Source organism: Oncorhynchus nerka, linkage group LG22, assembly GCF_034236695.1.
Source record: "Oncorhynchus nerka isolate Pitt River linkage group LG22, Oner_Uvic_2.0, whole genome shotgun sequence".
Taxonomy (NCBI): Eukaryota; Metazoa; Chordata; class Actinopteri; order Salmoniformes; family Salmonidae; genus Oncorhynchus; species Oncorhynchus nerka.
In genome coordinates, this window is record NC_088417.1 from 80727598 (window position 1) to 80755540 (window position 27943).

Sequence of the window (27943 nt, forward strand, 5' to 3'; positions counted from 1 at the left end):
TTAGCCAGCTGCCCGTTGTTTAATATCACTTTGTCATTTCTTTACAGTTTCGTTATGATCTATTCATTTGTTCCAGTCCTTTGTGATCAATTTTCAGTTAAATTGTGGAGCCTCTTCATTGTGTTTGACTGGACTCAGAGATAAACAGACATGTGGTGTCTCTAGGAAACCTGTCCCTCTCTCACACGGAGAGAAGACCCCAAAAAGTAAAACAGAAGTCAAACATCTGAGGGCTTGAAAGGTTTGAAGGGGGTCTGGGTTTAGCAATGATACTGTATCTTTGTATTATGACATATTATGGCAAGACAAGGACACAAGAAACATCTGCCGAACGTCTGGGACTGTCTACACAGACACTCAATACAGAAGGTTACAGACTTATTTGACTTACCCTGTAAAAGACATTTCATCACATCTCACATTCGCTTGACCCCGAACATATTTGATATACTTCATACAGTCTATGTTTTGGCTCACTGTACATCAAGGCAGATGGTTTTGTTATCAAGACCTAACAAGACTTCCAGAAGAACAAGCTTTTTTGCAGAAAACAAATAAATGAAATTGCTCACAAGGATACATATTTTCTGAAGCATGTATAAAATAAAATAATGATGTTTTCTGTTTTTTGTATCATGTATTTCCACTCATTACGTTGAAAGCTATAAAATTCTGACCACATACAACTCTAAATAGCCCCATCCACCCAGTGACCAAATGAACAGTGAGTCATCATAACATTTACATTACATTTAAGTCATTTAGCAGACGCTCTTATCCAGAGCGACTTACAAGCATCATAAGCAGTCTAGGTCTTCTTATAGCTCTATAAGTGTGTATGTGCAGGAACGATTCTCTTCAAAAATAACATGAACTTTACTAAATCAATTGTAGAATCCTAAATCTCTCTAATAAACTGTCTGTGTAGCAAACCTTTTGTTTACATCACTGTTCTCATCCTATTAGGTGAACTTCATTATCAACAGAATCATGTCAGTGCAATGGTGCAAAAACTCAATCTCACTCAGAACTACTCAGAGGCTGCATTGGGTTGCGTTACGTTTGAGGATGATTGACCACCTGACTTCTCCAAACTTTGTCACTATTTGCTGTAAACATGTCACAATAAAGTAACGTATCATTGGTTCTCCATTTGTGGTTTCTGTCTCTTCCTCTACTGGTTGCAGTAGATGGATGTGCAGCGAGGCCCAACCAACAACTTCAAAGAGGACGCTAAAATATATTCTAAGAGCAACAGTTTGTATATTGACAGCAGTCGACCAGTCAGATGTACAATTCAAAGTCTCATCAATTGAAGAAAAGTGGTCATTTAACCCAGAGTAAGTAGGAAAACTACAAAGGTTTTATATGCCCCCACAGTCTCTGTTTTTAATCCTTTCCCTAGATGAACTTTAAGATGGCTGCGATGACCATTAACTTCAGGCCTGGAGTTGTGTACCCTGTGTAATTGGACCATATAGCACTTCACAGAGTCTGACACAGTCTGAATATCTACACTCTAGACTTGTTGCTCATTGTCTGGGAGGAAGCTGTGGAGGGTTACATTATCTCCCCCCTCCTCGTCACTATCCAACTCTGTTCCAGGCAGCAGGGCTCCGTTGCTCTTGGGGATGTGGGGCCCCCAATGGGGACCATTGTCATCGTGGAGCAGGGCAGAGATACACACCATCTCAGTGCCCCGATTGTTTGTGCCCACTCTGTAGCGATGCTTCCTGGAGGAGTACTTGGTGCAGAGGATGATGCAGCTGACCATGAAGAAGGTGGCCACTGCAGCCAGGGAGGCAATGGCAATCAGACACTGGCTCACCAGACCATCCCGTCGGGTAGGAGAGCAGGGCAGAACCCCTCCCCCTGATGGATCTTTTTTAGAAGGTAACGTTGTCATGGTGGTCGTTGTCTTGGTGATCAAGATGGGGACCTTCTCTGTTTTCATCTTGGGAATCAGGACCCCAGAAGAGGAGTTGGTAGAATTGTCAGTGGTTGAGATGGGTGAAAAAGTGGTTAAGAAAGTCTCATTGGTGGAGGATGAGAAATTGGTAGAGCTAAGCCCTGGGGTGGAGGATGAGACAATGGTAGAGCTAGGCCCTGGGGTGGAGGATGAAACAATGGTAGAGCTAGGCCCTGGGGTGGAGGATGAGACAATGGTAGAGCTAGGCCCTGGGGTGGAGGATGAGACAATGGTAGAGCTAGGCCCTGGGGTGGAGGATGAGACAATGGTAGAGCTAGGCCCTGGGGTGGAGGATGAGACAATGGTAGAGCTAGGCCCTGGGGTGGAGGATGAGACAATGGTAGAGCTAGGCCCTGGGGTGGAGGCTGAGACATTGGTGGAGAAAGGTCCAGAGATGGAGGAGGGCCCAGTGGTGGAGGACACCTCAGATGTGGTGTTAAGTGCTGTGATGGAGGACCAGATGGTAGAGCTGGGAGTGGTGGTGGACAAGAGGTCAGATGTGCTAGATGGCCCATGGGAAGAGTACGTCTGGCTGGTGGGTTGGTTGGTGGTGAGGGGAGATGGGGTTGTACCTGATGAAGTGAGCATTGCTAAGGGAGAAAGGGTTGGACCCAAGCTGGTCATCATGGTTGCCTCTGAGGCGTTAACACCCACAGTAATGGCACCGCCTACCTCACGGGTACTGCTGTTGTACATCACCGTATGGGTTTCCACCATAGACGAACTGCTCTTTTGTGTTGCTGCTGTATTGATGCTCATATTACTGCCTCTGTCTTCTGTGAGTGTGAAGTTCTGAGATCCCTCAGAATACAACAGAAACAGGCTCCACAACAGAACAGGATACACCTTGTTATACCATGACATCATGGTGCCAATTCTGAAATGAGAAATCAGTACACAAATTACTGCTTGTATGTAGTATGCTATTGGATATGAAATTATATCCGAAGATCTGTTGCGATATGGCAGGGGCGTCAGGAAGCAGACTATCAATGCTGACGTGGAATGCAACTAATAGATGTTCTAACTGGCCTAAGGAAACTGTTGTTTGTGACAAAGCGACATGCCACTGTGGGTGGTGACATCGTCAACATGTCATGGTGAAACAGTATGTTACTCATAACTAGCACCACACCCACGCAACGGATGAAACAGGAACTCAAAGGTATCATAGGCTTTATAATGAGACTTAAAGTATGTATTATTATTTACAAACAATTCTGGTAGCATCAATAAAATACAAATAATAATTTAAAGAATAAAACAAATCGGAGGCATCTCAAGAAAAGCAAAAATCTTCAAACTCTGGAACCAATGAAAAAGGCAGATTTTACACTCAACATCCAGTATTCAAAACCTCTCTATTGTCCCAGGCACTTACTGTCAGTAATTCTTAAGTCTTACCTCACTGATGGGGAAGTGTAGTAGAAGTCGTGGAAGGAAAGGAGGCTCAAATTGGTGATGCTGGAGTTAAGCACATGCTGGCATGCCTTGACTAGCTGATGGTAGAGGCACAACAGAGCTCTCTACCTGATATGAAGAAACAGGAAATGCGCACTGTTCTGCAGAAGTTACATTTTTCGCACTGACTCAAGTGTGAAACTGACAAGCCCAGAGGTTTGTTACCTTTCCCTGATTTGAAGTGGTTCAGGGGATAATCTGATTCAATTTATAGTGCATTTATGGACAGTTTTTATTTTGTATTAATTCATTTTTATTTTTTATTTTAAGGGAAAACGTATTGAGACCTAGGTCTCTTTTACAAATGTGCCCTGTATATACAACGTAAATATACACATTATACCCAAACATATACAGATTAAAATACAAAAATACAGACATGGGAAGCACAAGTAAAACATCACAAATCACCCAGAAACCCTGTTAAGTCCCCAATCAATACATAACATTTCCGAAATGGCACCAGAACATCAAGATGAAATGTTGTTTGTGCTCTAAGAATGTGAAACTCAGAGAACTACATTCAGCAGACATTTATCCACACAAAAGTAGATCATTAATTACATCCCAAAATCTGCCCAAACCACAGTCCATATCATACTTTGGAAATATCAAAGTTTCTCTCTCTCATATGATAGTTGAAGTGGGTTCGAAATGGAATTATCAACAGAAGTGTCTGAGGTGCTGAGTCATATTTAAGTGGAATGGGTGTGTCTCAGATATTTCCCTCTGTGGTAGACGTTAGGTGTCTGGAGTCTAATAAGGAAGAACGTGTGGTGCAAACTACGGACCCCCTCTAACCAGGCTCATTGCTGTGCAGTGCAAACTACAGACCTCCTCTAACCAGGCTCATTGCTGTGCAGTGCAAACTACAGACCCCCTCTAACCAGGCTCATTGCTGTGCAGTGCAAACTACAGACCTCCTCTAACCAGGCTCATTGCTGTGCAGTGCAAACTACAGACTTCCTCTAACCAGGCTCATTGCTGTGCAGTGCAAACTACAGACCCCCTCTAACCAGGCTCATTGCTGTGCAGTGCAAACTACAGACCTCCTCTAACCAGGCTCATTGCTGTGCAGTGCAAACTACAGACCTCCTCTAACCAGGCTCATTGCTGTGCAGTGCAAACTACAGACCCCCTCTAACCAGGCTCATTGCTGTGCAGTGCAAACTACAGACCTCCTCTAACCAGGCTCATTGCTGTGCAGTGCAAACTACAGACCTCCTCTAACCAGGCTCATTGCTGTGCAGTGTAATCTACAGACCTCCTGTAACAAGCAGCATTGCTGTGCAGTGTAAACTACAGACCTCCTGTAACCAGGCTCATTGCTGTGCAGTGTAATCTACAGACCTCCTCTAACCAGGCTCATTGCTGTGCAGTGTAATCTACAGACCTCCTTTAACCAGCATCATTGCTGTGCAGTGTAAACTACAGACCTCCTGTAACCAGCATCATTGCGGTGCAGTGTAAACTACAGACCTCCTGTAACCAGCATCATTGCTGTGCAGTGCAAACTACAGACCTCCTGTAACCAGCATCATTGCTGTGCAGTGCAAACTACAGACCTCCTCTAACCAGCATCATTGCGGTGCAGTGTAAACTACAGACCTCCTGTAACCAGCATCATTGCTGTGCAGTGCAAACTACAGACCTCCTGTAACCAGCATCATTGCTGTGCAGTGCAAAGTACAGACCTCCTCTAACCAGGCTCATTGCTGTGCAGTGTAAACTACAGACCTCCTCTAACCAGCATCATTGCTGTGCAGTGCAAACTACAGACCTCCTCTAACCAGGCTCATTGCTGTGCAGTGTAAACTACAGACCTCCTCTAACCAGGCTCATTGCTGTGCAGTGCAAACTACAGACCTCCTCTAACCAGGCTCATTGCTGTGCAGTGCAAACTACAGACCTCCTCTAACCAGGCTCATTGCTGTGCAGTGCAAACTACAGACCTCCTCTAACCAGGCTCATTGCTGTGCAGTGCAAACTACAGACCTCCTCTAACCAGGCTCATTGCTGTGCAGTGCAAACTACAGACCTCCTCTAACCAGGCTCATTGCTGTGCAGTGTAAACTACCGACCTCCTGTAACCAGCATCATTGCTGTGCAGTGTAAACTACAGACCTCCTGTGGAAATGTGGCAGCAAGTATTGAAACCTGTCTCCATGGAAACCACCACTTCCTGTTCTCGTCTTGTGAGTAATTTGTGAACGGATGTTGCTCTGGAGCTAAACCCCTTCAGAGGTAGTTGTCTCAGGGATAATGGATTAATCACAACCACTAGTTTAGTTGCAGGCTGAAATAGTTTTCTTGGTATAGGCTTACTTCATCACACAATGCATGACAGGTAAAGCAAAATATTCTTGCCTCCATGGAGTTTGAGCACTATATTCACTAAATTGTCAGACTGATAATAAACATGACATTTGATCCATTAAAAACAACAAATTATATTTCCCCCACAGAACCTAAACTGTTCAAAATGTTATTTTGCAAAGACAGCATGGGAATTTGATACACCAGAATTTTAACACACAACAAAGTTGAGTAGCCACACAAACACAGCTACAAAAGAGGACGTTTATCCCACAGTGACCTTCAAACTGGCTGTTTTCCCAGCAAATGATTTTAGGAGGTGGGTGGTCAAGAGAGAGGAAATACAGGAGTAAAATGTGTGCTGGTAAACCTTTCAGTAATCCTTATCCATTAACTCATGTAAATGCTGTATCAGTAGGTAACATATCCCCCAAAAAACAAGTTCCCACCAAATCCACTTAATCTTCCTTGAACTGTTATCCCTCCACTTCTAGCATTTCATCTAATCTACAAAATCCCCATAGTCCACGTTCATCCCCTCATCCACCCACTGGTTGCCAGTGTGTCTGGATGCCAGACACAGCCCCTCTGACCCCCCTTCCCTCCATGCTGTGTGATGAGAACAACCCCCAACAGGAAGCCAGGAGCAGAAAATGACTTTTATGGGCCCGCCAAAGCAATGAAAACCTCTACTCCATGGTTTAAATGTTTTTTCCCCTCTAGACTGTGCCACTGGCGCTCTGCTGATGGAACAAAGGATCTTTCACTGTACTTAAGACTAATTATTGGATCTTGAATTGTCCTGGTTGTCATTTACAATAATTTCAGATTATGTGGTGTTATCAAAAGATAATGTTATACTGTATATTCACATAACGGTTTCTAAAATCCCACTTGAGATCTGTCTATCAGACTGTGCATTGCTCTGCCGGTTTCAGTGTGTGAATCATTTAATTCAAGCCAGCAAGACAGACAGAGGTGAAAAGGGTAGAAAGAAAGGTTAGCGCAAACAAAGAATAAGGGATTTATTGTGGAGAAGACATTTCCATGTGTAAAATCTTTATTGCATGCACCTTACTACATGAACTAGATGGTTGAGTGAAAGAAATGCTGAGAGAGGTCCCTTTCCAATGCCACAACATGCACCGGAGTGGGTGACCTCAGATTGAGCCCTAATACCCTCCACAGCGTGACAGAGGCACCACTACATTTATGCCAGCGAGAGCTGCAGTTTACGCCACTGCCTGCCGACACCCCCACAGTTAAAATCTACACCCAGAAGAACTAACAATATCGTCAGACTTCCTTCACATTCAGTGATCTGATGCTTAATGCGAGCAGCTGGCGTGGCGGAAAAATTTGGATATCTTTCTCTTTCTTTTGCAACAGTGTAACAGCTATAGTTGGTTCAAAGATAATTCTTCTCTTTGCCTAAATCATTATATTACCTTATAGTCTGTAACTGGAATGCAAAACAGGAGAAAAGACTAAATAAATGAAAACCCACACCCACACAAACATTTTTTTGGCAGCACAAAAATCAAGGGAATATGGCAATACTGGTGGCTACATACGATTGTTGAGAGTATTGCAGTAAGTACAAACTTCCCATCAGAATGTTCTTGACCACAATTTAAAACAATAACAAAATGGTAAGACTTTTCAATCAACCAAAAAATGGCAGTTATTCAAATGCGTTTCATCCCCAGTAAAAAGGTGGACTATGAATTGCAACAGTTGTTTCTCTAAGTATTTTAGAGGTAAGTGTGAGGGGTAGACATGATAAAAAACAAAGTTCATCTTGGAATGTGTGCTTGGGATCGTCGCTGGGAAGATTCCAAGCGGAATGACGAAGCCGATTTTCTCACTCGATTATCTCCTAATCAATGAATGGTCCTGAGCGGGGGCTGAGTCTTAGATGGCGACCTTGGACATCTGGTCCTCCAGTTTGGCAATTCGACGGTCCTGTAGGGTGACGAGGTCCCTGAGCGACTTGACCTCTCGCAGCAGCTCCTCCAGTTTCCCTTCATTTTGCTGCAATAAAGCATAGAAAGGACAACCAGTTAAATAATGACAAGATATATTGTTTCACAAACCATTTGGTAGCTAAAATGACTTAACAGAAAATGTTCCAGTACTGTTCTGATATCAATCGTTGCGAATCAAATCTATTCACTGTGTTACTGCAGCTGATTTTCTTAGTTTATCTTAACACATCTCGTCTATTGCCTGTGTTAAAAGTACAGTTTTATTCACTATATTGTCTTAATATAGCTTGACAGTTGTTACTGAAAGTGTTCAGTCCTACTCACTATAGATGGATGTGGAGAGGCCTTGCTCTCGGCAGGCGAGGTGTTTGCTGCTTTCTTGGCTGGCTTGCCCTCCAAGACATTAGACTTCTTGACCACCTTGAGGTCGCGGTTCTTGCCGGGGACATAGCCGTTTTTCAGGGAGATCAGGATGGGCTCGCCGTTCTTCCCATCAAACCAGTCCTCCGCCTCGATGGCACAATCTGGTCCTGCTGTGTCCGGGTACAGGTCATCCTGGAACAGGTCCGACTGGATGTGTGGGACGGAGAGAAGGAAAGACATAATGGTATCAGTTAGGACTGTACTCTAGTCAGTGGCTCTATTCTTAATATTGCCTGATTTGCCCGATTTGAACAACAATTGCACTCTTTTCTACAGCATCAATGTCTTAAATGTAAAAAAAAATATTCAAAGAGTAAAAGAAAGACACAAACCTTTCGGGGGACTGTCATAATGATTGGCTCACATTTTCTCTCATGTAGTTTATAAAACCTGCAAGTAAAATAGACAAAACATGATGAGGATGTACAGCCACAGAATCAAAGGCATTAGGACTGTTCTCTCAAATACTGCAACATGTCCTCCCTCTAATGGACAGAAGGAGAAGGTCTCAAAGCCATCACTGAGTGCATGGTTGTTACCTGGCAATCTCGCACTTGTTGACGTCCAGTCCTCGTTTGGGCATGTAGCCCATACCTCGCTGGGGCTCCTTGCTGGAGAAGGTGTTGAGGTAGTGCACGAATGGAGCCTCGTCTGTTATCTCAAAGTACCGGATGCTACTGTCACCCTGAACATAGGAGAGGTTACTGTTAAAACCTGTGAAATCCTCCCAGAAAGACTGAAGTCACACTAATCCTCTATCCAGATGGGAGACAACATCTCTAACAAGTATATCATCCTCACCTTCCCACACAGGTACACTATATTGGTGTCTGCATCATAGAAGGGCAGCAACACTCCATTACTGGTGTCCAGCTCGTGGACTGATATTGGCTCCTCCATGCTTTTCTGTCAACACAAAACATACATTTCATGTGGTTACTTTAACTATACATTCATGTACATACTACCTCAATTGGGCCGACCAAACAGTGCTCCCGCACATTGGCTAACCGGGCCATCTGCATTGTGTCCCACCCACCAACCGCCAACCCCTCTTTTACGCTACAGCTACTCTCTGTTCATCATATATGCATAGTCACTTTAACCATATCTACATGTACATACTACCTCAATCAGCCTGAATAACCGGTGTCTGTATGTAGCCTCGCTACTTTTATAGCCTCGCTACTGTCATAGCCTCGCTACTGTATATAGCCTGTCTTTTTACTGTTGTTGTATTTCTTTACTTACCTATTGTTCACGTAACACCTTTTTTGCAGTATTGGTTAGAGCCTGTAAGTAAGCATTTCACTGTAAGGTCTACACCTGTTGTATTCGGCACACGTGACAAAAACTTTGATTTGATTTAGATAAGGATTTGTGCATCTATGAGTGCATGAATGTCTGTCTGTATGTGTATAACAAATAATAATTTGGTGGGTGCTTATATTTGTCCTATTTTACACGTGTGAATTGAGAACGTTTATTTTTGCATATACCAACTCTCCCTGAGACACCCTCGGAGAGTGGGGTCACAGCCAGGGTCTGCCACTTTTAACGGTGACCCTGGAGCAATGAGGGTTAAGTGCCTTGCGCAAGGCCACATCGGCAGATTTCCATGTGTGTGTGTCCGTGTGGGTCTGGATGGGAGGTGACATACGGGGTTCCAGAGGGCTAGCTGTCGCTCGCTCATGCGGCTGAAGCCGGTGGTGAAGATGTTTCCGTCAGCCAGGAAGATGGCTCTCATGGGCCGTGCTCCATCGTGGGCCTTGTCCTTTTCCTGAAACACAACACGTCTATCAGAGAGGATCGCATGTTTCAGCACCAATGACGTGTGTGTGTTTATGTGAGAGACAGTGCTACAAGAGTGATTATCAAGCCAAAATACAGTGTATTCACCCCCCTTAGCATTTTTCCTATTTTGTTGCCTTACAACCTGGAATTAAAATAGATTTTTGGGGGGGTTTGTATCATTTGATTTACACAATATGCCTTCCACTTTGAAGAGGCAAACTATATTTTATTGTGAAATGAGAAAAAAAAGAAAACGGTCAATACTTTGTAAAACCACACTTTGCAGCAATTACAGCTGCAAGTCTCTTGGGGTGTGTCTCTATAAGCTTGGCACATCTAGCCACTGTGATTTTTGCCCATTCTTCAAGGTAAAACTGCTCCAGCTCCTTCAAGTTGGATGGGTTACGCTGGTGTACAGCAATCTTTAAGTCATTCCACAGTTTCTCAATTGGATTGAGGCCTGGGCTTTGACTAGGCCATTCCAAGACATTTAAATGTTTCCCCTTAAACCACTCGAGTGTGGCTTTAGCAGGATGCTTAAGGTCATTGTCCTGCTGGAAGGTGAACCTCCGTCCCACTCTCAAATGTCTGAGAGACAAACAGGTTTCCCTCAAGAATTTCCCTGCATTTAGCGCTACCCATCATTCTTTCAATTCTGACCAGTTTCCCAGTCCCTGCCGATGAAAAACATCCCCACAGCATGATGCTGCCACCACCATGCTTTACTGTGGAGATGTTCTCGGGGTGATGAGACGTGTTGGGTTTGCACCAGACGAAGCGTTTTCCTTGATAGCCAAAAAGCTCAATTTTAATCTCATCTGACCAGAGTACCTCCTTCCATATGTTTGGGGAGTCTCCCACATTCCTTTTGGCGAACACCAAACATGTTTGCTTATTTTATTCTTTAAGCAATGGCTTTTTTGGCCACTCTTCCATAAAGCCCAGCTCTGTGGAGTGTATGGCTTAAAGTGGTCCTATGGACAGATACTCCAATCTCCGCTGCAGAGCTTTGCAGCTCCTTCAGGGTTATCTTTGGTCTCTTTGTTGCCTCTCTGATCAATGCCTTCCTTGCCTGGTCCATGAGTTGTGGTGGGCAGCCCTCTCTTGGCAGGTTTGTTGTGGTGCCATATTCTTTCCATTTTTTTATAATGGATTTAATGGTGCTCCGTGGTATGTTCAAAGTTTCTGATATTTTTTTATAACCAAACCCTGATCTGTAGTTCTCCACAACATTGTCCCTGACCTGTTTGGAGAGCTCCTTGGTCTTCACAGTGCCACATGCTTGGTGGTGCCCCTTGCTTAGTATTGTTGCAGACTCTGGGGCCTTTCAGAACAGGTGTATATATACTGAGATCATGTGACAGATCATGTGACACTTAGATTGCACACAGGTCAACTAATTATGTGACTTCTGAAGGTAATTGGTTGCACCAGATCTTATTTAGAGGCTTCATAGCAAAGGGGGTGAATTCTTATGCACTCACCACTTTTCCTTTTTTTCCCTTCTCCATCGCACTTCACCAATTTGGACTATTTTGTGTATGTCCATTGTATGAAATCCAAATAAAAAATACATTTAAATTACAGGTTGTAATGCAGCGAAATAGGAAAAACGTCAAGGGGGGTGAATACTTTCACAAGGCACTGTATCTCCCCTAGAGTCCTCAGCCCACTCACAGCCACGATCTTCTCCTTGCGGGGGTCAATGACACGGATATTCTTGTCCTTGCAGGCGGTGCAGATGAGGGCTCCATTGCGACTCCAGCAGGCGCTGAAGATGACGTCAGGGTGCATGTCCTCCAGCTGGATCATGGCCTCGCCCGTCCCCACGTTCCAGATGATGATCAGGTTGTCACAGCCTGGTGGGACAGACAAACTACAGTCGAAATCCACATGCCACTGCCTCGTAGCAGAGTACAGTGGAATATAAAATGCCTTGTATTCTGAGAGCTGTTGTGACAAATTAACTCCCTGCTGAAAGTGCCATACTCCTGCAGACACTATACTCGTGTGAGAGCAGGGTATTAAACCTGTATCTACCTGCACTCATGAGGACGTTCCGGGCCGTGGGGTGCCAAGTGACGATGCCCACCCTCTTGGAGTGTCCCTCCAACACCACCACAGGCTCAGCCAGCGGGGTGACCAGCCCATTCTCTGGGATCTGCCACACCTGGAGACAGCGAGAGATGAAGTTAGTCATGATGCCATTGCCTTCTACTTATTTATATCCATTTTCTCATTTATAACTACGGACATGAACAAACAAGAGGTCAATTCTCCTCAACCCCTTGAGACAATCAGCCTTAGCTAGGTGTCAGTATACTATGGATGTGCTTGTCTAATGTTAGCAGGATGTACTAACAGTGTTTAGTCTAAGGATGGCAGCAGAGAGCTGATGGGGGCAGAAACAAGGATGGGAAAGGAATAAGGTCTGCATAACATTTCATGTTTCACCTGCATAACATACGTTTCAGAGAGCAGGCCTCACTAAAATGTTTTTGTATTCCATCTTTAAGGTCTATCATATAAAATACATTTAGATAAAATATTGTATGGACCCTTCTGTGGACTTGTCCGTCTCTTGCTGCAGACATTATTTATTTGTCGAAGACCAAATAAGGACACAAGACATTCTGCTAGTATGACCTCACTGCCCCACCATCCAGTTATGGCTGTGGATCCGATAACGCTATGACACATGCTTTGTGTATAGAGCACACCAGGGAGGCTAAGCTTGCAGCACTAGCATGTGCAGCACACTGACAGACCCAGACAGGGCTATTGATCATAGTCTTCTTAAGAGATGTCAGAGTTCACTGGGAAAAAAATCTATAGGGGTAAAGAGCTTTCCTTTATTACGTAAGGTGCATCCACAGAGTCCGAACATGTGTAGTAGGTAGGTATTCATACCTGGGCCTAGACAGCATCTTGAACATAGTGTCACCATTTTAAAGATGTAAGCAGTGAAAACTGTCTGTATGTACCATGACTGTGCAGTCCTCTGAGCCGCTGGCGATGACATGGTCATTGTGAGGGCACCAGTCGATGTCCAGGACAGGACCCGTATGACCACATACTGTTGGGTAGGCCTTGTCTATGCGACCAGTCTGGAGAGAGAAAGAGGACATTCAGTATGACTGATGGAGATCAGTAACAATGACGGGAGAAACGATGAACTGTGAGCCCCCTAGTCCTACTGGCAAAGACCAAGGGTTGGCTTGTGAAGGAATACAAATACAACATTAGGTTAAAAGGCATCTATATACATTTGAAGTCAGAAGTTTACATACACTTAGGTTGGAGTCATTAAAACTCATTTTTCAACCACTCCACAAATTCCTTGTTAACAAACTATAGTTTTGGCAAGTCGGTTAGGACATCTACATTGTGCATGATACAAGTAATTTTTCCAACAATTGTTTAAACTTCTAATGGCTGCAGGGGCAGTACTGAGTAGCTTGGATGAAAGGTGCCCATAGTCAACGGCCTGCTCCTCAGTCCCAGTTGCTAATATATGCATATTATTAATAGTATTGGATAGAAAACACTCTGGAGATTCTAAAATGGTTTGAATGATGTCTGTGAGTATAACAGAACTCATATGGCAGGCAAAAACCTGAGAAGAAATCCAAACAGGAAGTGGAAATCTGAGGTTGGTCGATTTTCAACCCAGCCCCTATTGAATGCACAGTGGGATATGGATAAAGTTGCACTTCCTAAGGCTTCCACTAGATGTCAACCGTCTTTAGAAACTTGAATGAGGCTTCTACTGTGTGGTGGAGCCGGATGGGAGCGGTTTGAGTCAGTGGTCTGGCAGAGAGCCAGGTCCTGGGCATGCGCATTTCACATGATAGCGACCTGAGTTCCATGGCTTCTCCACAGACATAGGAATCCTCCGGTTGGAACTTTATTGATGATTTATGATAACATCCTAAAGATTGATTCTATACTTAGTTTGACAAGTTTCTTCAACCTGTAATATAACTTTTTGAAGTTTTCGTCCATTTGGATTTGTGTACTAAACACGCTAACAAAAGTAGCTACTTGGACATAAATAATGGACATTATCGAACAAATCAAGCATTTATTGTGGAACTAGGATTCCTGGGAGTGCATTCTGATGAAGATCGTTAAAGGTAGGGGAATATTTATAATGTGATTTCTGTTGATAATTGTATTTATTTTCTGATCTTAGATTATTGCATGGTTTGCTTTTCCGTAAAGTTTTTTTGAAATCTGACACAGCGGTTGCATTAAGGAGAGGTATATCTATATTTCCATGTCTAACAATTGTATTTATCGACATTTAGCAAGGAAGAAGCCACTGCTCCAAAACCGCCATAAAAAAGACAGACTACAGTTTGCAACTGCACATGGGGACAAAGATCATACTTTTTGGAGAAATGTCCTCTGGTCTGATGAAACAAAAATAGAACTGCTTGGCCATAATGACCATCATTATGTTTGGAAGAAAGCCGAAGAACACCATCCCAACCGTGAAGCACAAGGGTGGCAGCATCATGTTGTGGAGGTGTTTTGCTGCAGGAGGGATTGGTGCACTTCACAAAATAGATGGCATCATGAGGTAGGAAAATTATGTGGATATATTGAAGCAACATGTCAAGACATCAGTCAGGAAGTTAAAGCTTGGTTGCAAATGGGTCTTCCAAATAGACAATGACCCCAAGCATACTTCAAAAGTTGTGGCAAAATGGCTTAAGGACAACAAAGTCAAGGTATTAGAGTGGCCATCACAAAGCACTGACCTCAGTCCCATTGAACATTTGTGGGCAGAACTGAAAAAACATGGCCTACAAACATGACTCAGTTACACCAGCTCTGTCAGGAGGAATGGCCCAAAATTCACCTCACTTATTTTTGGAAGCTTCTGAAGGCTACCTGAAATGTTTGACCCAAGTTTAAATTGTTTAAGGCAATGCTACCAAATACTAATTGAGTGTATGTAAACTTCTGACCCACTGGGAATATGATGAAAGAAATAAAACGCTGAAATAAATTATTCTATCTACTATTATTCTGACATTTCACATTCTTAAAATAAATGTGGTGATCCTAACTGACCTAAGACAAGGAATTTTTACTAGGATTAAATGTCAGGGATCGTGAAAAACTGAGTTTAAATGAATTTGGCCAAGTTGTACGTAAACTTCCGACTTCCAACTGTACACACACACACACACACACACACACACACACACACACACACACACACACACTCTACTCTAGCATTTCCCTAGATACATTTTTAGCAGTGGTGGCAAAGGTTGTGGAAAGGTGTCACGGAGGCAATGGCCAATTCTGTATTCTTATGCTGAAACATTATGACAAAATCAATGGATCCCAAAAAACGCATTGAAAAAATGTTGGGTGCGGCTGCAACTATTTAGCAGCAGCCGCTGCTAAATGAATACCGGGGAAACACAGTACTCTCTGAGACAATATACAGTGCCTTCGGAAAGTATTCAGACCCCTTAACCTTTTACACATTGTGTTAGGTTACAGCCTTAATCTAAAATGTATTAAACAGTTTCCCCCCCACCTCATCAATCTACACACAAATACCCTATAATGACAAGCAAAAACAGGTATTTAGAAATGGTTGCTAATTTAATTTAAAAAATATTGAAATATCACATGTACATAAGTATTTCAGACCCTTTACTCAGTACTTTGTTGAAGCACATTTGGCAGCGATTACAGCCTGGAGTCATCTTGGGTATGACACTACAAGCTTGGTACACCCATTCTTCTCTGCAGATCCTCTCAAGCTCTGTTAGGTTGAATGGGGAGCGTTGCTGCACAGCTATTTTCAAATCAAATCAAATTTATTTATATAGCCCTTCGTACATCAGCTGATATCTCAAAGTGCTGTACAGAAACCCAGCCTAAAACCCCAAACAGCAAACAATGCAGGTGTAAAAGCACGGTGGCTAGGAAAAACTCCCTAGAAAGGCCAAAACCTAGGAAGAAACCTAGAGAGGAACCAGGCTATGTGGGGTGGCCAGTCCTCTTCTGGCTGTGCCGGGTAGAGATTATAACAGAACATGACCAAGATGTTCAAATGTTCATAAATGACCAGCATGGTCGAATAATAATAAGGCAGAACAGTTGAAACTGGAGCAGCAGCACAGTCAGGTGGACTGGGGACAGCAAGGAGTCATCATGTCAGGTAGTCCTGGGGCACGGTCCTAGGGCTCAGGTCCTCCGAGAGAGAGAGAAAGAAAGAGAGAATTAGAGAGAGATTTTCAGTTCTCTCCAGGGATGTTCGATCAGGTTCAAGTCCGGGGTCTGGTTGGGCCACTCAAGGACATTCAGAGACTTGTCTCGAATCCACTCCTGCTTAGTTTTTTTTATTTCACCTTTATTTAACCAGGTAGGCTAGTTGAGAACAAGTTCTCATTTACAACTGCGACCTGGCCAAGCTAAAGCAAAGCAGTGCAACAAAAACAACAACAGAGTTACACATGGGATAGACAAACGTACTGTCAATAACACAATAGAAAAAAAAGAAGAAAATCTATGTACAGTGTGTGCAAATGTAGAAGAGTAGGGAGGTAGGAAAATAGGCCAAAGAGGCGAAATAATTACAATTTAGCATTAGTACTGGAGTGATAGATGTGCAGATGATGATGTGCAAGTAGAGATACTGGGGTGCAAAAGAGCAAGAGGGTAAGTAATAATATGGGGATGAGGTAGTTGGGTGTGCTATTTACAGATTGGCTGTGTATAGGCACAGTGATCGGTAAGCTGCTCTGACAGCTGATGCTTAAAGTTAGAAGACTTTAGCTTAAGAGATTTTTTCAATTCGTTCCAGTCACTGGCAGCAGAGAACTGGAAGGAAAGGCGGCAAAAGGAAGTGTTGGCTTTGGGGATGACCAGTGAAATATACCTGCTGGAGCACGTGCTAAGGGTGGGTGTTTCTATGGTGACCAGTGAGCTGAGATAAGGCGGAGCTTTACCTAGCAAAGACTTATAGATGACCTGGAGCCAGTGGGTTTGGTGACAGATACAGTGGGGCAAAAAAGTATTTAGTCAGCCACCAATTGTGCAAGTTCTCCCACTTAAAAAGATGAGAGGCCTGTAATTTTCATCATAGGTACACTTCAACTATGACAGACAAAATGAAAAAAAAAAATCCAGAAAATCACAGGATTTTTTATGAATTTATTTGCAAATTATGGTGGAAAATAAGTATTTGGTCACCTACAAACAAGCAAGATTTCTGGCTCTCACAGACCAGTGAGAGGCTCCTCTGTCCTTCACTCGTTACCTGTATTAATGGCACCTGTTTGAACTTGTTATCAGTATAAAAGACACCTGTCCACAACCTCAAACAGTCACACTCCAAACTCCACTATGGCCAAGACCAAAGAGCTGTCAAAGGACACCAGAAACAAAATTGTAGCCCTGCACCAGGCTGGGAAGACTGAATCTGCAATAGGTAAGCAGCTTGGTTTGAAGAAATCAACTGTGGGAGCAATTATTAGGAAATGGAAGACATACAAGACCACTGATAATCTCCCTCGATCTGGGGCTCCACGCAAGATCTCACCCAGTGGGGTCAAAATGATCACAAGAACGGTGAGCAAAAATCCCAGAACCACATGGGGGGACCTAGTGAATGACCTGCAGAGAGCTGGGACCAAAGTAACAAAGCCTACCATCAGCAAGGGCACTGAAGATGAAACGTGGCTGGGTCTTTCAGCATAGCAATGATCCCAAACACACTGGCCGGGCAACGAAGGAGTGGCTTTGTAAGAAGCATTTCAAGGTCCTGGAGTGGCCTAGCCAGTCTCCAGATCTTAACCCCATAGAAAATCTTTGGAGGGAGTTGAAAGTCCATGTTGCCCAGCAACAGCCCCAAAACATCACTGCTCTAGAGGAGATCTGCATGGAGGAATGGGCCAAAATACCAGCAAGTGTGTGAAAACCTTGTGAAGACTTACAGAAAACGTTTGACCTCTGTCATTGCCAACAAAGGTTATATAACAAAGTATTGAGATAAACTTTTGTCATTGACCAAATACTTATTTTCCACCATAATTTGCAAATAAATTCATAAAAAAATCCTACAATGTGATTTTCTGGATTTTTTTTCTTCTCATTTTGTCTGTCATAGTTGAAGTGTACCTATGATGAAAATTACAGGCCTCTCCCATCTTTTTAAGTGGGAGAACTTGCACAATTGGTGGCTGACTAAATACTTGCAGTAGATTGCAACTCGCCCCCTTTGGCAGTTCTATCTTGTCGGAAAATGTTATAGTTAGGGAAATGTCAGGATTTTGTGGCCTTCCTAAGCCAGGATTCAGACATGGCTAGGACATCCGGGTTGGTGGAGTATGCTACAGCAGTGGATAAAACAAACTTAGGGAGGCGGCTTCTAATGTTAACATGTATGAAACCAAAAACCAGAGAGGTTTTGTCTCCAGAGGCACCATTTAAGCCAGGTGCAGTCACCGCATGTGTGTGGGGGGGGGGAACAAAAGGGCTAGCTAAGGCATATTGAGCAGGGCTGGAGGCTCTACAGTGAAATAAGACAAAAATCACTAACCAAAACAGCAATAGACAAGGCATATTTACAGTAGGGAGAGGCATGTGTAGCCGAGTGATCATAGGGTCCAGTGAGTAGCTAGGTGAGCTGGAGGCACGGCGATACAGACAGCTAGCAGACCGGGGCTAGCAGATGGGCCTCAGGGGGACGTCGCAATGGGAGAGCCTGCTGAAACCCCCCGGACGGTTATGTCGGCAGACCAGTCGTGATGGATCGGCTGGGCTCCATGACGGCAGCAAAGGGTCCAGGCCAGGCCAATTGGCAAAAGAGGTATTAAAGTCTGATGGATCTCTTCGGCTAGCCGGGAGCTGGGCCTAGATCCAGGCTAACTGGTGCTTGCTTCAGGACAGAGACATTAGCCAGGAGTAGCCACTCGGATAGCAGCTAGCTAGCTGCGATTATCCGGAGTAAAGGTTCAAAGCTTGCGGTAGGAATCCGGAGATGCGGTAGAGAAAAGCAGTCCAATATGCTCTGGGTTGATGTCAGAGTTAACGGTGATTACCGCTAGCAGTGCTAACTGACTTCTAGTGAATAGCTAGTTGGCTGGCATGCTTCTGAAGGGGGTTCCGTTTCTAAAGTATAAAAAATAGCAGATCCATAACACATTGGGTGAGGCGGGTTGCAGGAGTGTATGTTCAGTCCATAGATGGAAATTGAGATTAAAAATATTAAAAACATATTTGAAATACACTGCTCAAAAAAATAAAGGGAACACTAAAATAACACATCCTAGATATGAATGAATGAAATAATTCTTATTAAATATTTTTTTCTTTACATAGTTGAATGTGCTGACAACAAAATCACACAAAAATGATCAATGGAAATCAAATATATCAACCCATGGAGGTCTGGATTTGGAGTCACACAAAATTAAAGTGGAAAACCACACTACAGGCTGATCCAACTTTGATGTAATGTCCTTAAAACAAGTCAAAATGAGGCTCAGTAGTGTGTGTGGCCTCCACGTGCCTGTATGACCTCCCTACAACGCCTGGGCATGTTCCTGATGAGGTAGTGGATGGTCTCCTGAGGGATCTCCTCCCAGACCTGGACTAAAGCATCCGCCAACTCCTGGTCAGTCAGTGGTGCAACGTGGCGTTGGTGGATGGAGCGAGACATGATGTCCCAGATGTGCTCAACTGGATTCAGGTCTGGGGAACGGACGGGCCAGTCCATAGCATCAATGCCTTCCTCTTGCAGGAACTGCTGACACACTCCAGCCACATGAGGTCTAGCATTGTCTTGCATTAGGAGGAACCCAGGGCAAACCGCACCAGCATATGGTCTCACAATGGGTCTGAGGATCTCATCTCGGTACCTAATGGCAGGCAGGCTACCTCTGGCGAGCACATGGAGGGCTGTGCGGCCCCCCAAAGAAATGCCACCCCACACCATGACTGACCCACCGCCAAACCGGTCATGCTGGAGGATGTTGCAGGCAGCAGAACATTCTCCACGGCGTCTCCAGACTGTCACGTCTGTCACATGTGCTCAGTGTGAACCTGCTTTCATCTGTGAAGAGCACAGGGCGCCAGTGGCGAATTTGCCAATCTTGGGCTGTCATGTACCTTTTACTGAGGAGTGGCTTCCGTCTGGCCACTCTACCATAAAGGCCTGATTGGTGGAGTCCTGCAGAGATTGTTGTCCTTCTGGAAGTTTCTCCCATCTCCACAGAGGAACTCTAGAGCTCTGTCAGAGTGATCATCAGGTTCTTGGTCACCTCCCTGACCAAGGTCCTTCTCCCCGATTGCTCAGTTTGGCCGGGCGGCCTGCTCTAGGAAGAGTCTTGGTGGTCCAAACTTCTTCCATTTAAGAATGATGGAGGTCACTGTTCTTGGTGACCTTCAATGCTGCAGACATTCTTTGGTACCTTTACCCAGATCTGTGCCTCGACACAACCCTGTCTCAGAGCTCTATGGACAATTTCTTCGACCTCATGTCCAATCAATTGAATTTACCACAAGTGGACTGCAATCAAGTTGTAGAACCATCAATGATGATCAATGGAAACAGGATGCACCTGAGCTCAATTTCGAGTCTCATAGCAAAGGGTCTGAATACTTATTTACATAAGGTATTCAGGGTTTTTTTGCAAAAAAAAAGAAAAAATGTTTTGCTTTGTCAATTTGGGGTATTGTGTGCAGATCGCTGAGCATTTTTTAAATTTCTTTAATCCATTTTATAATAAGGCTGTAACGTATCAAAAATGTGGGAAAAGTCAAGGAGTATTAATACTTTCCAAGGCACTGTAGATCATTTGTTGTTCATGTACATGCCTGGCATTTCTTAACTATTACTTTCTTCCAGTACCATTCATTCATATTCTTTACGATCATCAAAAACCCAAGGCATTGAGTGTACATGATACATTGAGTGTACAAAACATTAGGAACTCCTTTCTAATATCGAGTACAAAACAGCCTCAATTCGTCAGGGCATGGACTCTACAAGGTATCGAACGCATTCCACAGGGATGCTGGCCCATGTTGACTCCAATGCTTCCCACAGTTGTGTCAAGCTGGCTGGGTGTCCTTTGGGTGGTGGACCAATGATACAGAAATCAAACTGTTTAGCATGAAAAATCCAGCAGCTTTGCAGTTCTTGACACAAACCGGTGCACCTGCCTGGCACCTACCACCATAACCCGTTCAAAAAGGCACTTAAATCTTTTGTCTTGCCCATTCACACTCTGAATGGCACACATACACAATCCATGTCTCAATTGTCTCAAGGCTTAGAGATCCTTCTTTAACGTGTCTCTTCCCCTTCATCTACACTGATTGAAGTGGATTTAACAAGTGACATCAATAAGGGATCATAGCTGTCACCTGGATTCACCTAGTCGGACTATGTCATGGAAAGAGCGAGAGTTCCTAATGTTTTGTACACTCAGTGTACATGGTTATTTACAAACTCTGCAAGCTAACATTCCTAAAAAAGACCATTCATTTATAAATGACTATGAATTCGGAGGGCTAAAATGATTAAATATTAAAGCATTGAACCTCTCATTAAAAGGCTTCAGTCATACAAAAGTTATACTTAAATTCAAACTGGTTCTCCCGCAGATTAGTAAAAATGTCTCACCCTATGATCAAAAAGGGCCTTTCCCCATTTATTCAGATTACAACCTCTTACTTCTTTCAAAATGAAATAATCTCCAAAATAGGACTACTTTTAATACAAGCTGCAGTTTAATCCACCAGAAAAGACAAAACAAATACACTAATTGATAAAAAACAAACATTGTCTTTGGAAAAATATATAATCTTTGTAAATGATATCATAATTAGAACTGGGGGAGTTGTCACACATGCAGCTAACAAAATATATATGGAAATGTCTGCTCTATCCAAAATTACAACTAACTGATTACAGTAAAATGGAGGCAAGATGGAGGGGAGAAGGTAAAAAATGTGTTTGTCGGCCCTGCACTAAAGACCAAAATATACTGAACTAAAACACAATACGCAACAATTTTAAACATTTTACTGAATTACAGTTCATATACAGGAAAATCTGTCAATTTATTTATTTAAATCAGGCCCGAATCTATGTATTTCACATGACTGGGAATACAGACACGCATCTGTTGGTAACAGATAAAAAAATAAATACAAGTTTTTGAAAGTAGGGGCGTGGATCAGAAAACCAGTCAGTATCTGATGTGAGCACCATTTGGCTCATGCAGTGCGACACATCTCCTTCGCATATAGAGTTCATCAGGCTGTTGGTTAAATCCCGTAGAATGTTGTCCCACTCCTGTTCAACGGCTGTGTGAAGTTGCTGGATATTGGCGGGAACTGAAACACGCTGTCGTACACGTCAATCCAGATCATCCCAAACGTGCTTAGTGGGTGACATGTCTGGTGAGTATGCAGGCCATGGACGAACTGACATTTTCAGCTTCCAGGAATTGTGTACAGATCCTTGCGACATGGGGTGATGGCAGCAGATGAATGGCACGACCATGAGCCTCAGGATCTCGTCGCGGTATCTCTGTACATTCAAAATGCCATAGAGACAATCCAATTGCCATTGATAAACCGCTCCCCCACACAACGCTATACAAGTGGTCTGCGGTAGGAATCGGAATGGCCGATTAATTGGGGTCGATTTCAAGTTTTCATAACAATCGTAAATCTGTCATTTTGGATGCCGATTTAGCCATTAAATATAAAAATATATATATATTTTTTTACACCTCTATTCAATCTTTATTTAACTAGGCAAGTCAGTTAAGAACACATTCTTATTTTCAATGACGGCCTAGGAACGGTGGGTTAACTGCCTTGTTCAGGGGCAGAACAACAGATTTTTACCTTGTCAGCTCAGGGATTCAATCGTGCAACCTTAGGGTTAACTAGTCCAACGCTCTAACCACCTGCCTCACGAGGAGCCCGCCTGTTACGCGAATGCAGTAAGAAGCAAAGGTAAGTTGCTAGCTAGCATTAAACTTAATCAATCATAATCACTAGTTATAACTACACATGGTTGATGATATTACTAGTTTATCTAGCGTGTCCTGCGTTGCATATAATTGATGCAGTGCGCATTCGCGAAAAAGGACTGTCGTTGCTCCAACGTGTACCTAACCATAAACACCAATGCCTTTCTTAAAATCAATACACAGAAGTATATATTTTTAAACCTGCATATTTAGCTAAAATAAATCCAGGTTAGCAGGCAATATTAACCAGGTGAAATTGTGTCACTTCTCTTGCGTTCATTGCACGCAGAATCAGGGTATGAGCAACAGTTTTGGCCGCCTGGCTCATTGCGAACTAATTTGCCAGAATTGTACGTAATTATGACATAACATTGAAGGTTGTGCAATGTAACAGGAATATTTAGACTGATGGATGCCACCCGTTAGATAAAATATGGAATGGTTCCGTATTTCACTGAAAGAATAAACGTCTTGTTTTCGAGATGATAGTTTCCCGGATTCGACCATATTAATGGTCATATTAATATAATTAAGTCTATGATTTGATAGAGCAGTTTGACTGAGCAACGGTAGGCACACCAGCAGGCTCATAAGCATTCATTCAAACAGCACTTTCATGCGTTTTGCCAGCAACTCTGCTGTTTATGACTTCAAGCCTATCAACTCCCGAGATTAGGCTGGTGTAACGATTTGATGTGAAATGGCTAGCTAGTTAGCGGGGTGCGCGCTAATAGCATTTCAAACATCACTCGCTTTGATAAGTTGTTCCCCTTGCTCTGCATTGGTAACGCTGCTTCGAGGGTGGCTGTTGTCGTTGTGTTCCTGGTTAGAGCGCAGGTAGGAGCTAGCAGAGGTACGGAAGCTATACTGTTACACTGGTAATACAAAAGTACCTATAAGAACATCCAATAGTCAAAGGTATATGAAATACAAATGGTATAGAGAGAAATAGTCCTATAATTCCTATAATAAACTACAACCTAAAACTTCTTACCTGGGAATATTGAAGATTCATGTTAAAAGGAACCACCTGCTTTCATATGTTCTCATGTTCTGAGCAAGGAACTTAAACGTTAGCTTTCTTACATGGCACATATTGCACTTTTACTTTCTACCCCAACACTTTGTTTTTGCATTATTTAAACCAAATTGAACATGTTTCATTACTTATTTGAGGCTAAATTGATTTTATTGATGTATTATATTAAGTTGAAATAAGTGTTCATTCAGTATTGTTGTAATTGTCATTATTACAAATACATTTTAAAAATAGTCTGATTAATCGGTACAGGCTTTTTTTGGTCCCTCCAATAATCGGTATCGGCGTTGAAAAAAATCATAATCGGTCGACCTCTAGCCTGCGGTTGTGAGGCCGGTTGGACATACTACCAAATTCTCGAAAACGACATTGGAGGCGGCTTATTGTAGAGAAATTAACATTAAATTATCTGGCAACAGCTCTGGTGGACATTAATGCAGTGAGCACGCCAATTGCATGATCCCTCAAAATTGGATACATCTGTGGCATTGTATGACAAAACTGCACATTTTAGAGTGGCCTTTTATTTCCCCCAGCACAAGGTGCACCTGTGTAACGATCATGCTGTTTAATCAGCTTCTTGATATGCCACACCTGTCAGGTATATGGATTATCATGGCAAAGGAGAAATGCTGACTAACAGGGATGTAAACAACTTTGTGCACATAATTTGAGATAAAATAAGCTTTTTGTGCATTTGTAAAATTTCTGGGATATTTTATTTCAGCTCATGACCAACACTTTACATATTGTGTTTATATTTTAGGAGCACGAGCGTGCCTAGAAAAAGTAAGGATTCTATCTTTAATGTCTCAAATATTTTTCATTGTGCTCCTAAATGTATTTGCGTGCGCCTACATTTTTCAAAATAGGCGCACAAAGGTCAGTGTAGAGCCCTGGGCAGCCTGAAATGCTGGACAACCATATATGGTCAAACCTGCTGACAACAGCTGCAAGCTCTTGGGTACTGAATAGAGGAAAGAGAGGCTGTTCACACATCTCCCCTATACCCCCCAACAACACCCGCTCTCTAGTCAGCCTGATCAATCCCCGGCATATTCACTTTTCTGACACAAAAATTAAACTACTTAGAAATGTTGTTATCTAAAACCCATTCAGTTACAGCACTATAGTCCTGAAATTGTTGGTCTTTCAAAAGGTGGCCAAGTCCATTTGCCCTGATACTAAAGTGCACCCTCACATTCTGCTAAACAGATAATGAATTGATTGGCACTTATACATATCCAGCATAGTAAAATAGCATAGTAATTTAATTTTGTTATCTCATTTCCATGATTGCATATAGGCTGTCAGTAACCAAAAACGTAGGAAATAACAAATAATCAAATCACACCGAAACAGAATGGAGCGAATGAATGTAACTAATACTGAGATCTAGGCCAACAGTGAGAAGAAGTGTTCGAAGCCTGATGAGATAGAAGAAGCCATGATTATTTTATTTCACCTTTATTTAACCAGGTAGGCAAGTTGAGAACAAGTTCTCATTTACAATTGCGACCTGGCCAAGATAAAGCAAAGCAGTTCGACAGATACAACGACACAGAGTTACACATGGAGTAAAACAAACATACAGTCAATAATACAGTATAAACAAGTCTATATACAATGTGAGAAAATGAGGTGAGATAAGGGAGGTAAAGGCAAAAAAGGCCATGGTGGCAAAGTAAATACAATATAGCAAAGTAAATACAATATAGCAAGTAAAACACTGGAATGGTAGTTTTGCAATGGAAGAATGTGCAAAGTAGAAATAAAAATAATGGGGTGCAAAGGAGCAAAATAAATAAATAAATTAAATACAGTTGGGAAAGAGGTAGTTGTTTGGGCTAAATTATAGGTGGGCTATGTACAGGTGCAGTAATCTGTGAGCTGCTCTGACAGTTGGTGCTTAAAGCTAGTGAGGGAGATAAGTGTTTCCAGTTTCAGAGATTTTTGTAGTTCGTTACAGTCATTGGCAGCAGAGAACTGGAAGGAGAGGCGGCCAAAGAAATAATTGGTTTTGGGGGTGACTAGAGAGATATACCTGCTGGAGCGTGTGCTACAGGTGGGAGATGCTATGGTGACCAGCGAGCTGAGATAAGGGGGGACTTTACCTAGCAGGGTCTTGTAGATGACATGGAGCCAGTGGGTTTGGCGACGAGTATGAAGCGAGGGCCAATGGTGGGTAGTATATGGGGCTTTGGTGACAAAACGGATTGCACTGTGATATACTGCATCCAATTTGTTGAGTAGGGTATTGGAGGCTATTTTGTAAATGACATCGCCAAAGTCGAGGATTGGTAGGATGGTCAGTTTTACAAGGGTATGTTTGGCAGCATGAGTGAAGGATGCTTAGTTGCGAAATAGGAAGCCAATTCTAGATTTAACTTTGGATTGGAGATGTTTGATATGGGTCTGGAAGGAGAGTTTACAGTCTAACCAGACACCTAAGTATTTGTAGTTGTCCACGTATTCTAAGTCAGAGCCGTCCAGAGTAGTGATGTTGGACAGGCAGGTAGGTGCAGGTAGCGATCGGTTGAAGAGCATGCATTTAGAGCAATTGGAGGCCACGGAAGGAGAGTTGTATGGCATTGAAGCTTGCCTGGAGGGTTGTTAACACAGTGTCCAAAGAAGGGCCGGAAGTATACAGAATGGTGTCGTCTGCGTAGAGGTGGATCAGAGACTCACCAGCAGCAAGAGCGACCTCATTGATGTATACAGAGAAGAGTCGGTCCAAGAATTGAACCCTGTGGCACCCCCATAGAGACTGCCAGAGGTCCGGACAGCAGACCCTCCGATTTGACACACTGAACTCTATCAGAGAAGTAGTTGGTGAACCAGGCGAGGCAATCATTTGAGAAACCAAGGCTGTCGAGTCTGCCGATGAGGATGTGGTGATTGACAGAGTCGAAAGCCATGGCCAGATCAATGAATACGGCTGCACAGTAATGTTTCTTATCGATGGCGGTTAAGATATCGTTTAGGACCTTGAGCGTGGCTGAGGTGCACCCATGACCAGCTCTGAAACCAGATTGCATAGCAGAGAAGGTATGGTGAGATTCGAAATGGTCGGTAATCTGTTTGTTGACTTGGCTTTCAAAGACCTTAGAAAGGCATGGTAAGATAGATATAAGTCTGTAGCAGTTTGGGTCAAGAGTGTCCCCCCCTTTGAAGAGGGGGATGACCGCAGCTGCTTTCCAATCTTTGGGAATCTCAGACGACACGAAAGAGAGGTTTGAACAGGCTAGTAATAGGGGTGGCAACAATTTCGGCAGATAATTTTAGAAAGAAATGGTCCAGATGATTTGTAGGGGTCCAGATTTTGCAGCTCTTTCAGAACATCAGCTGAATGGATTTGGGAGAAGGAGAAATGGGGAAGGCTTGGGCGAGTTGCTGTTGGGGGTGCAGTGCTGTTGACCGGGGTAGGAGTAGCCAGGTGGAAAGCATGGCCAGCCGTAGAAAAATGCTTATTGAAATTCTCAATTATGGTGGATTTATCAGTGGTGACAGTGTTTCCTATCTTCATTGCAGTGGGCAGCTGGGAGGAGGTGTTCTTATTCTCCGTGGACTTTACAGTGTCCCAGAACTTTTTTGAGTTAGTGTTGCAGGAAGCAAATTTCTGCTTGAAAAAGCTAGCCGTGGCTTTTCTAACTGCCTGTGTATAATGGTTTCTAGCTTCCCTGAACAGCTGCATATCACGGGGGCTGTTCGATGCTAATGCAGAACGCCATAGGATGTTTTTGTGTTGGTTAAGGGCAGTCAGGTCTGGGGAGAACCAAGGGCTATATCTGTTCCTGGTTCTAAATTTCTTGAATGGGGCATGTTTATTTAAGATGGTTAGGAAGGCATTTAAAAAAAAATATCCAGGCATCCTCTACTGACGGGATGAGATCAATATCCTTCCAGGATACCCCGGCCAGGTCGATTA

The 27943-nt window shown here is 43.2% G+C and overlaps 2 protein-coding genes across 4 annotated transcripts in view; both read right to left on the minus strand.

The window, feature by feature from the left end:
* selplg (selectin P ligand) lies at positions 1–3506 on the minus strand. Its single transcript, XM_029628243.2, has 2 exons — positions 3374–3506; positions 1–2846 (listed from the first exon to the last, which is right to left on the minus strand). Exon 2 carries the CDS (start codon positions 2834–2836, stop codon positions 1520–1522), a length of 1317 nt encoding a protein of 438 aa, XP_029484103.1. The 5' UTR covers positions 2837–2846; positions 3374–3506; the 3' UTR covers positions 1–1519.
* Positions 3507–6788: 3282 nt separating this feature from the next.
* LOC115105830 (coronin-1C-A-like) overlaps positions 6789–27943 on the minus strand; it is a 30719-nt gene continuing 9564 nt past the window's right edge. For 2 of the 3 annotated variants that reach the window (XM_029628244.2, XM_029628246.2), the window contains exons 3-11: positions 12936–13058; positions 11992–12121; positions 11629–11810; positions 9818–9937; positions 8959–9063; positions 8697–8842; positions 8490–8547; positions 8059–8304; positions 6789–7780 (exon numbers count right to left, since the gene is read on the minus strand). In XM_029628244.2, coding sequence (XP_029484104.2) covers positions 7661–7780; positions 8059–8304; positions 8490–8547; positions 8697–8842; positions 8959–9063; positions 9818–9937; positions 11629–11810; positions 11992–12121; positions 12936–13058 — 1230 coding nt within the window. In that variant the 3' untranslated portion in view covers positions 6789–7660. Of the gene's footprint in view, positions 7781–8058; positions 8305–8489; positions 8548–8696; positions 8843–8958; positions 9064–9817; positions 9938–11628; positions 11811–11991; positions 12122–12935; positions 13059–15560; positions 16175–27943 lie in introns of those variants that run through there. The other variant, XM_065007458.1, reaches the window with a different exon arrangement.

Excerpts from the sequence above, each read along its gene's own strand:
- selplg (XM_029628243.2), bottom strand. The coding sequence starts at position 2,836 with ATGATGTCATGGTATAACAAGGTGTATCCTGTTCTGTTGTGGAGCCTG.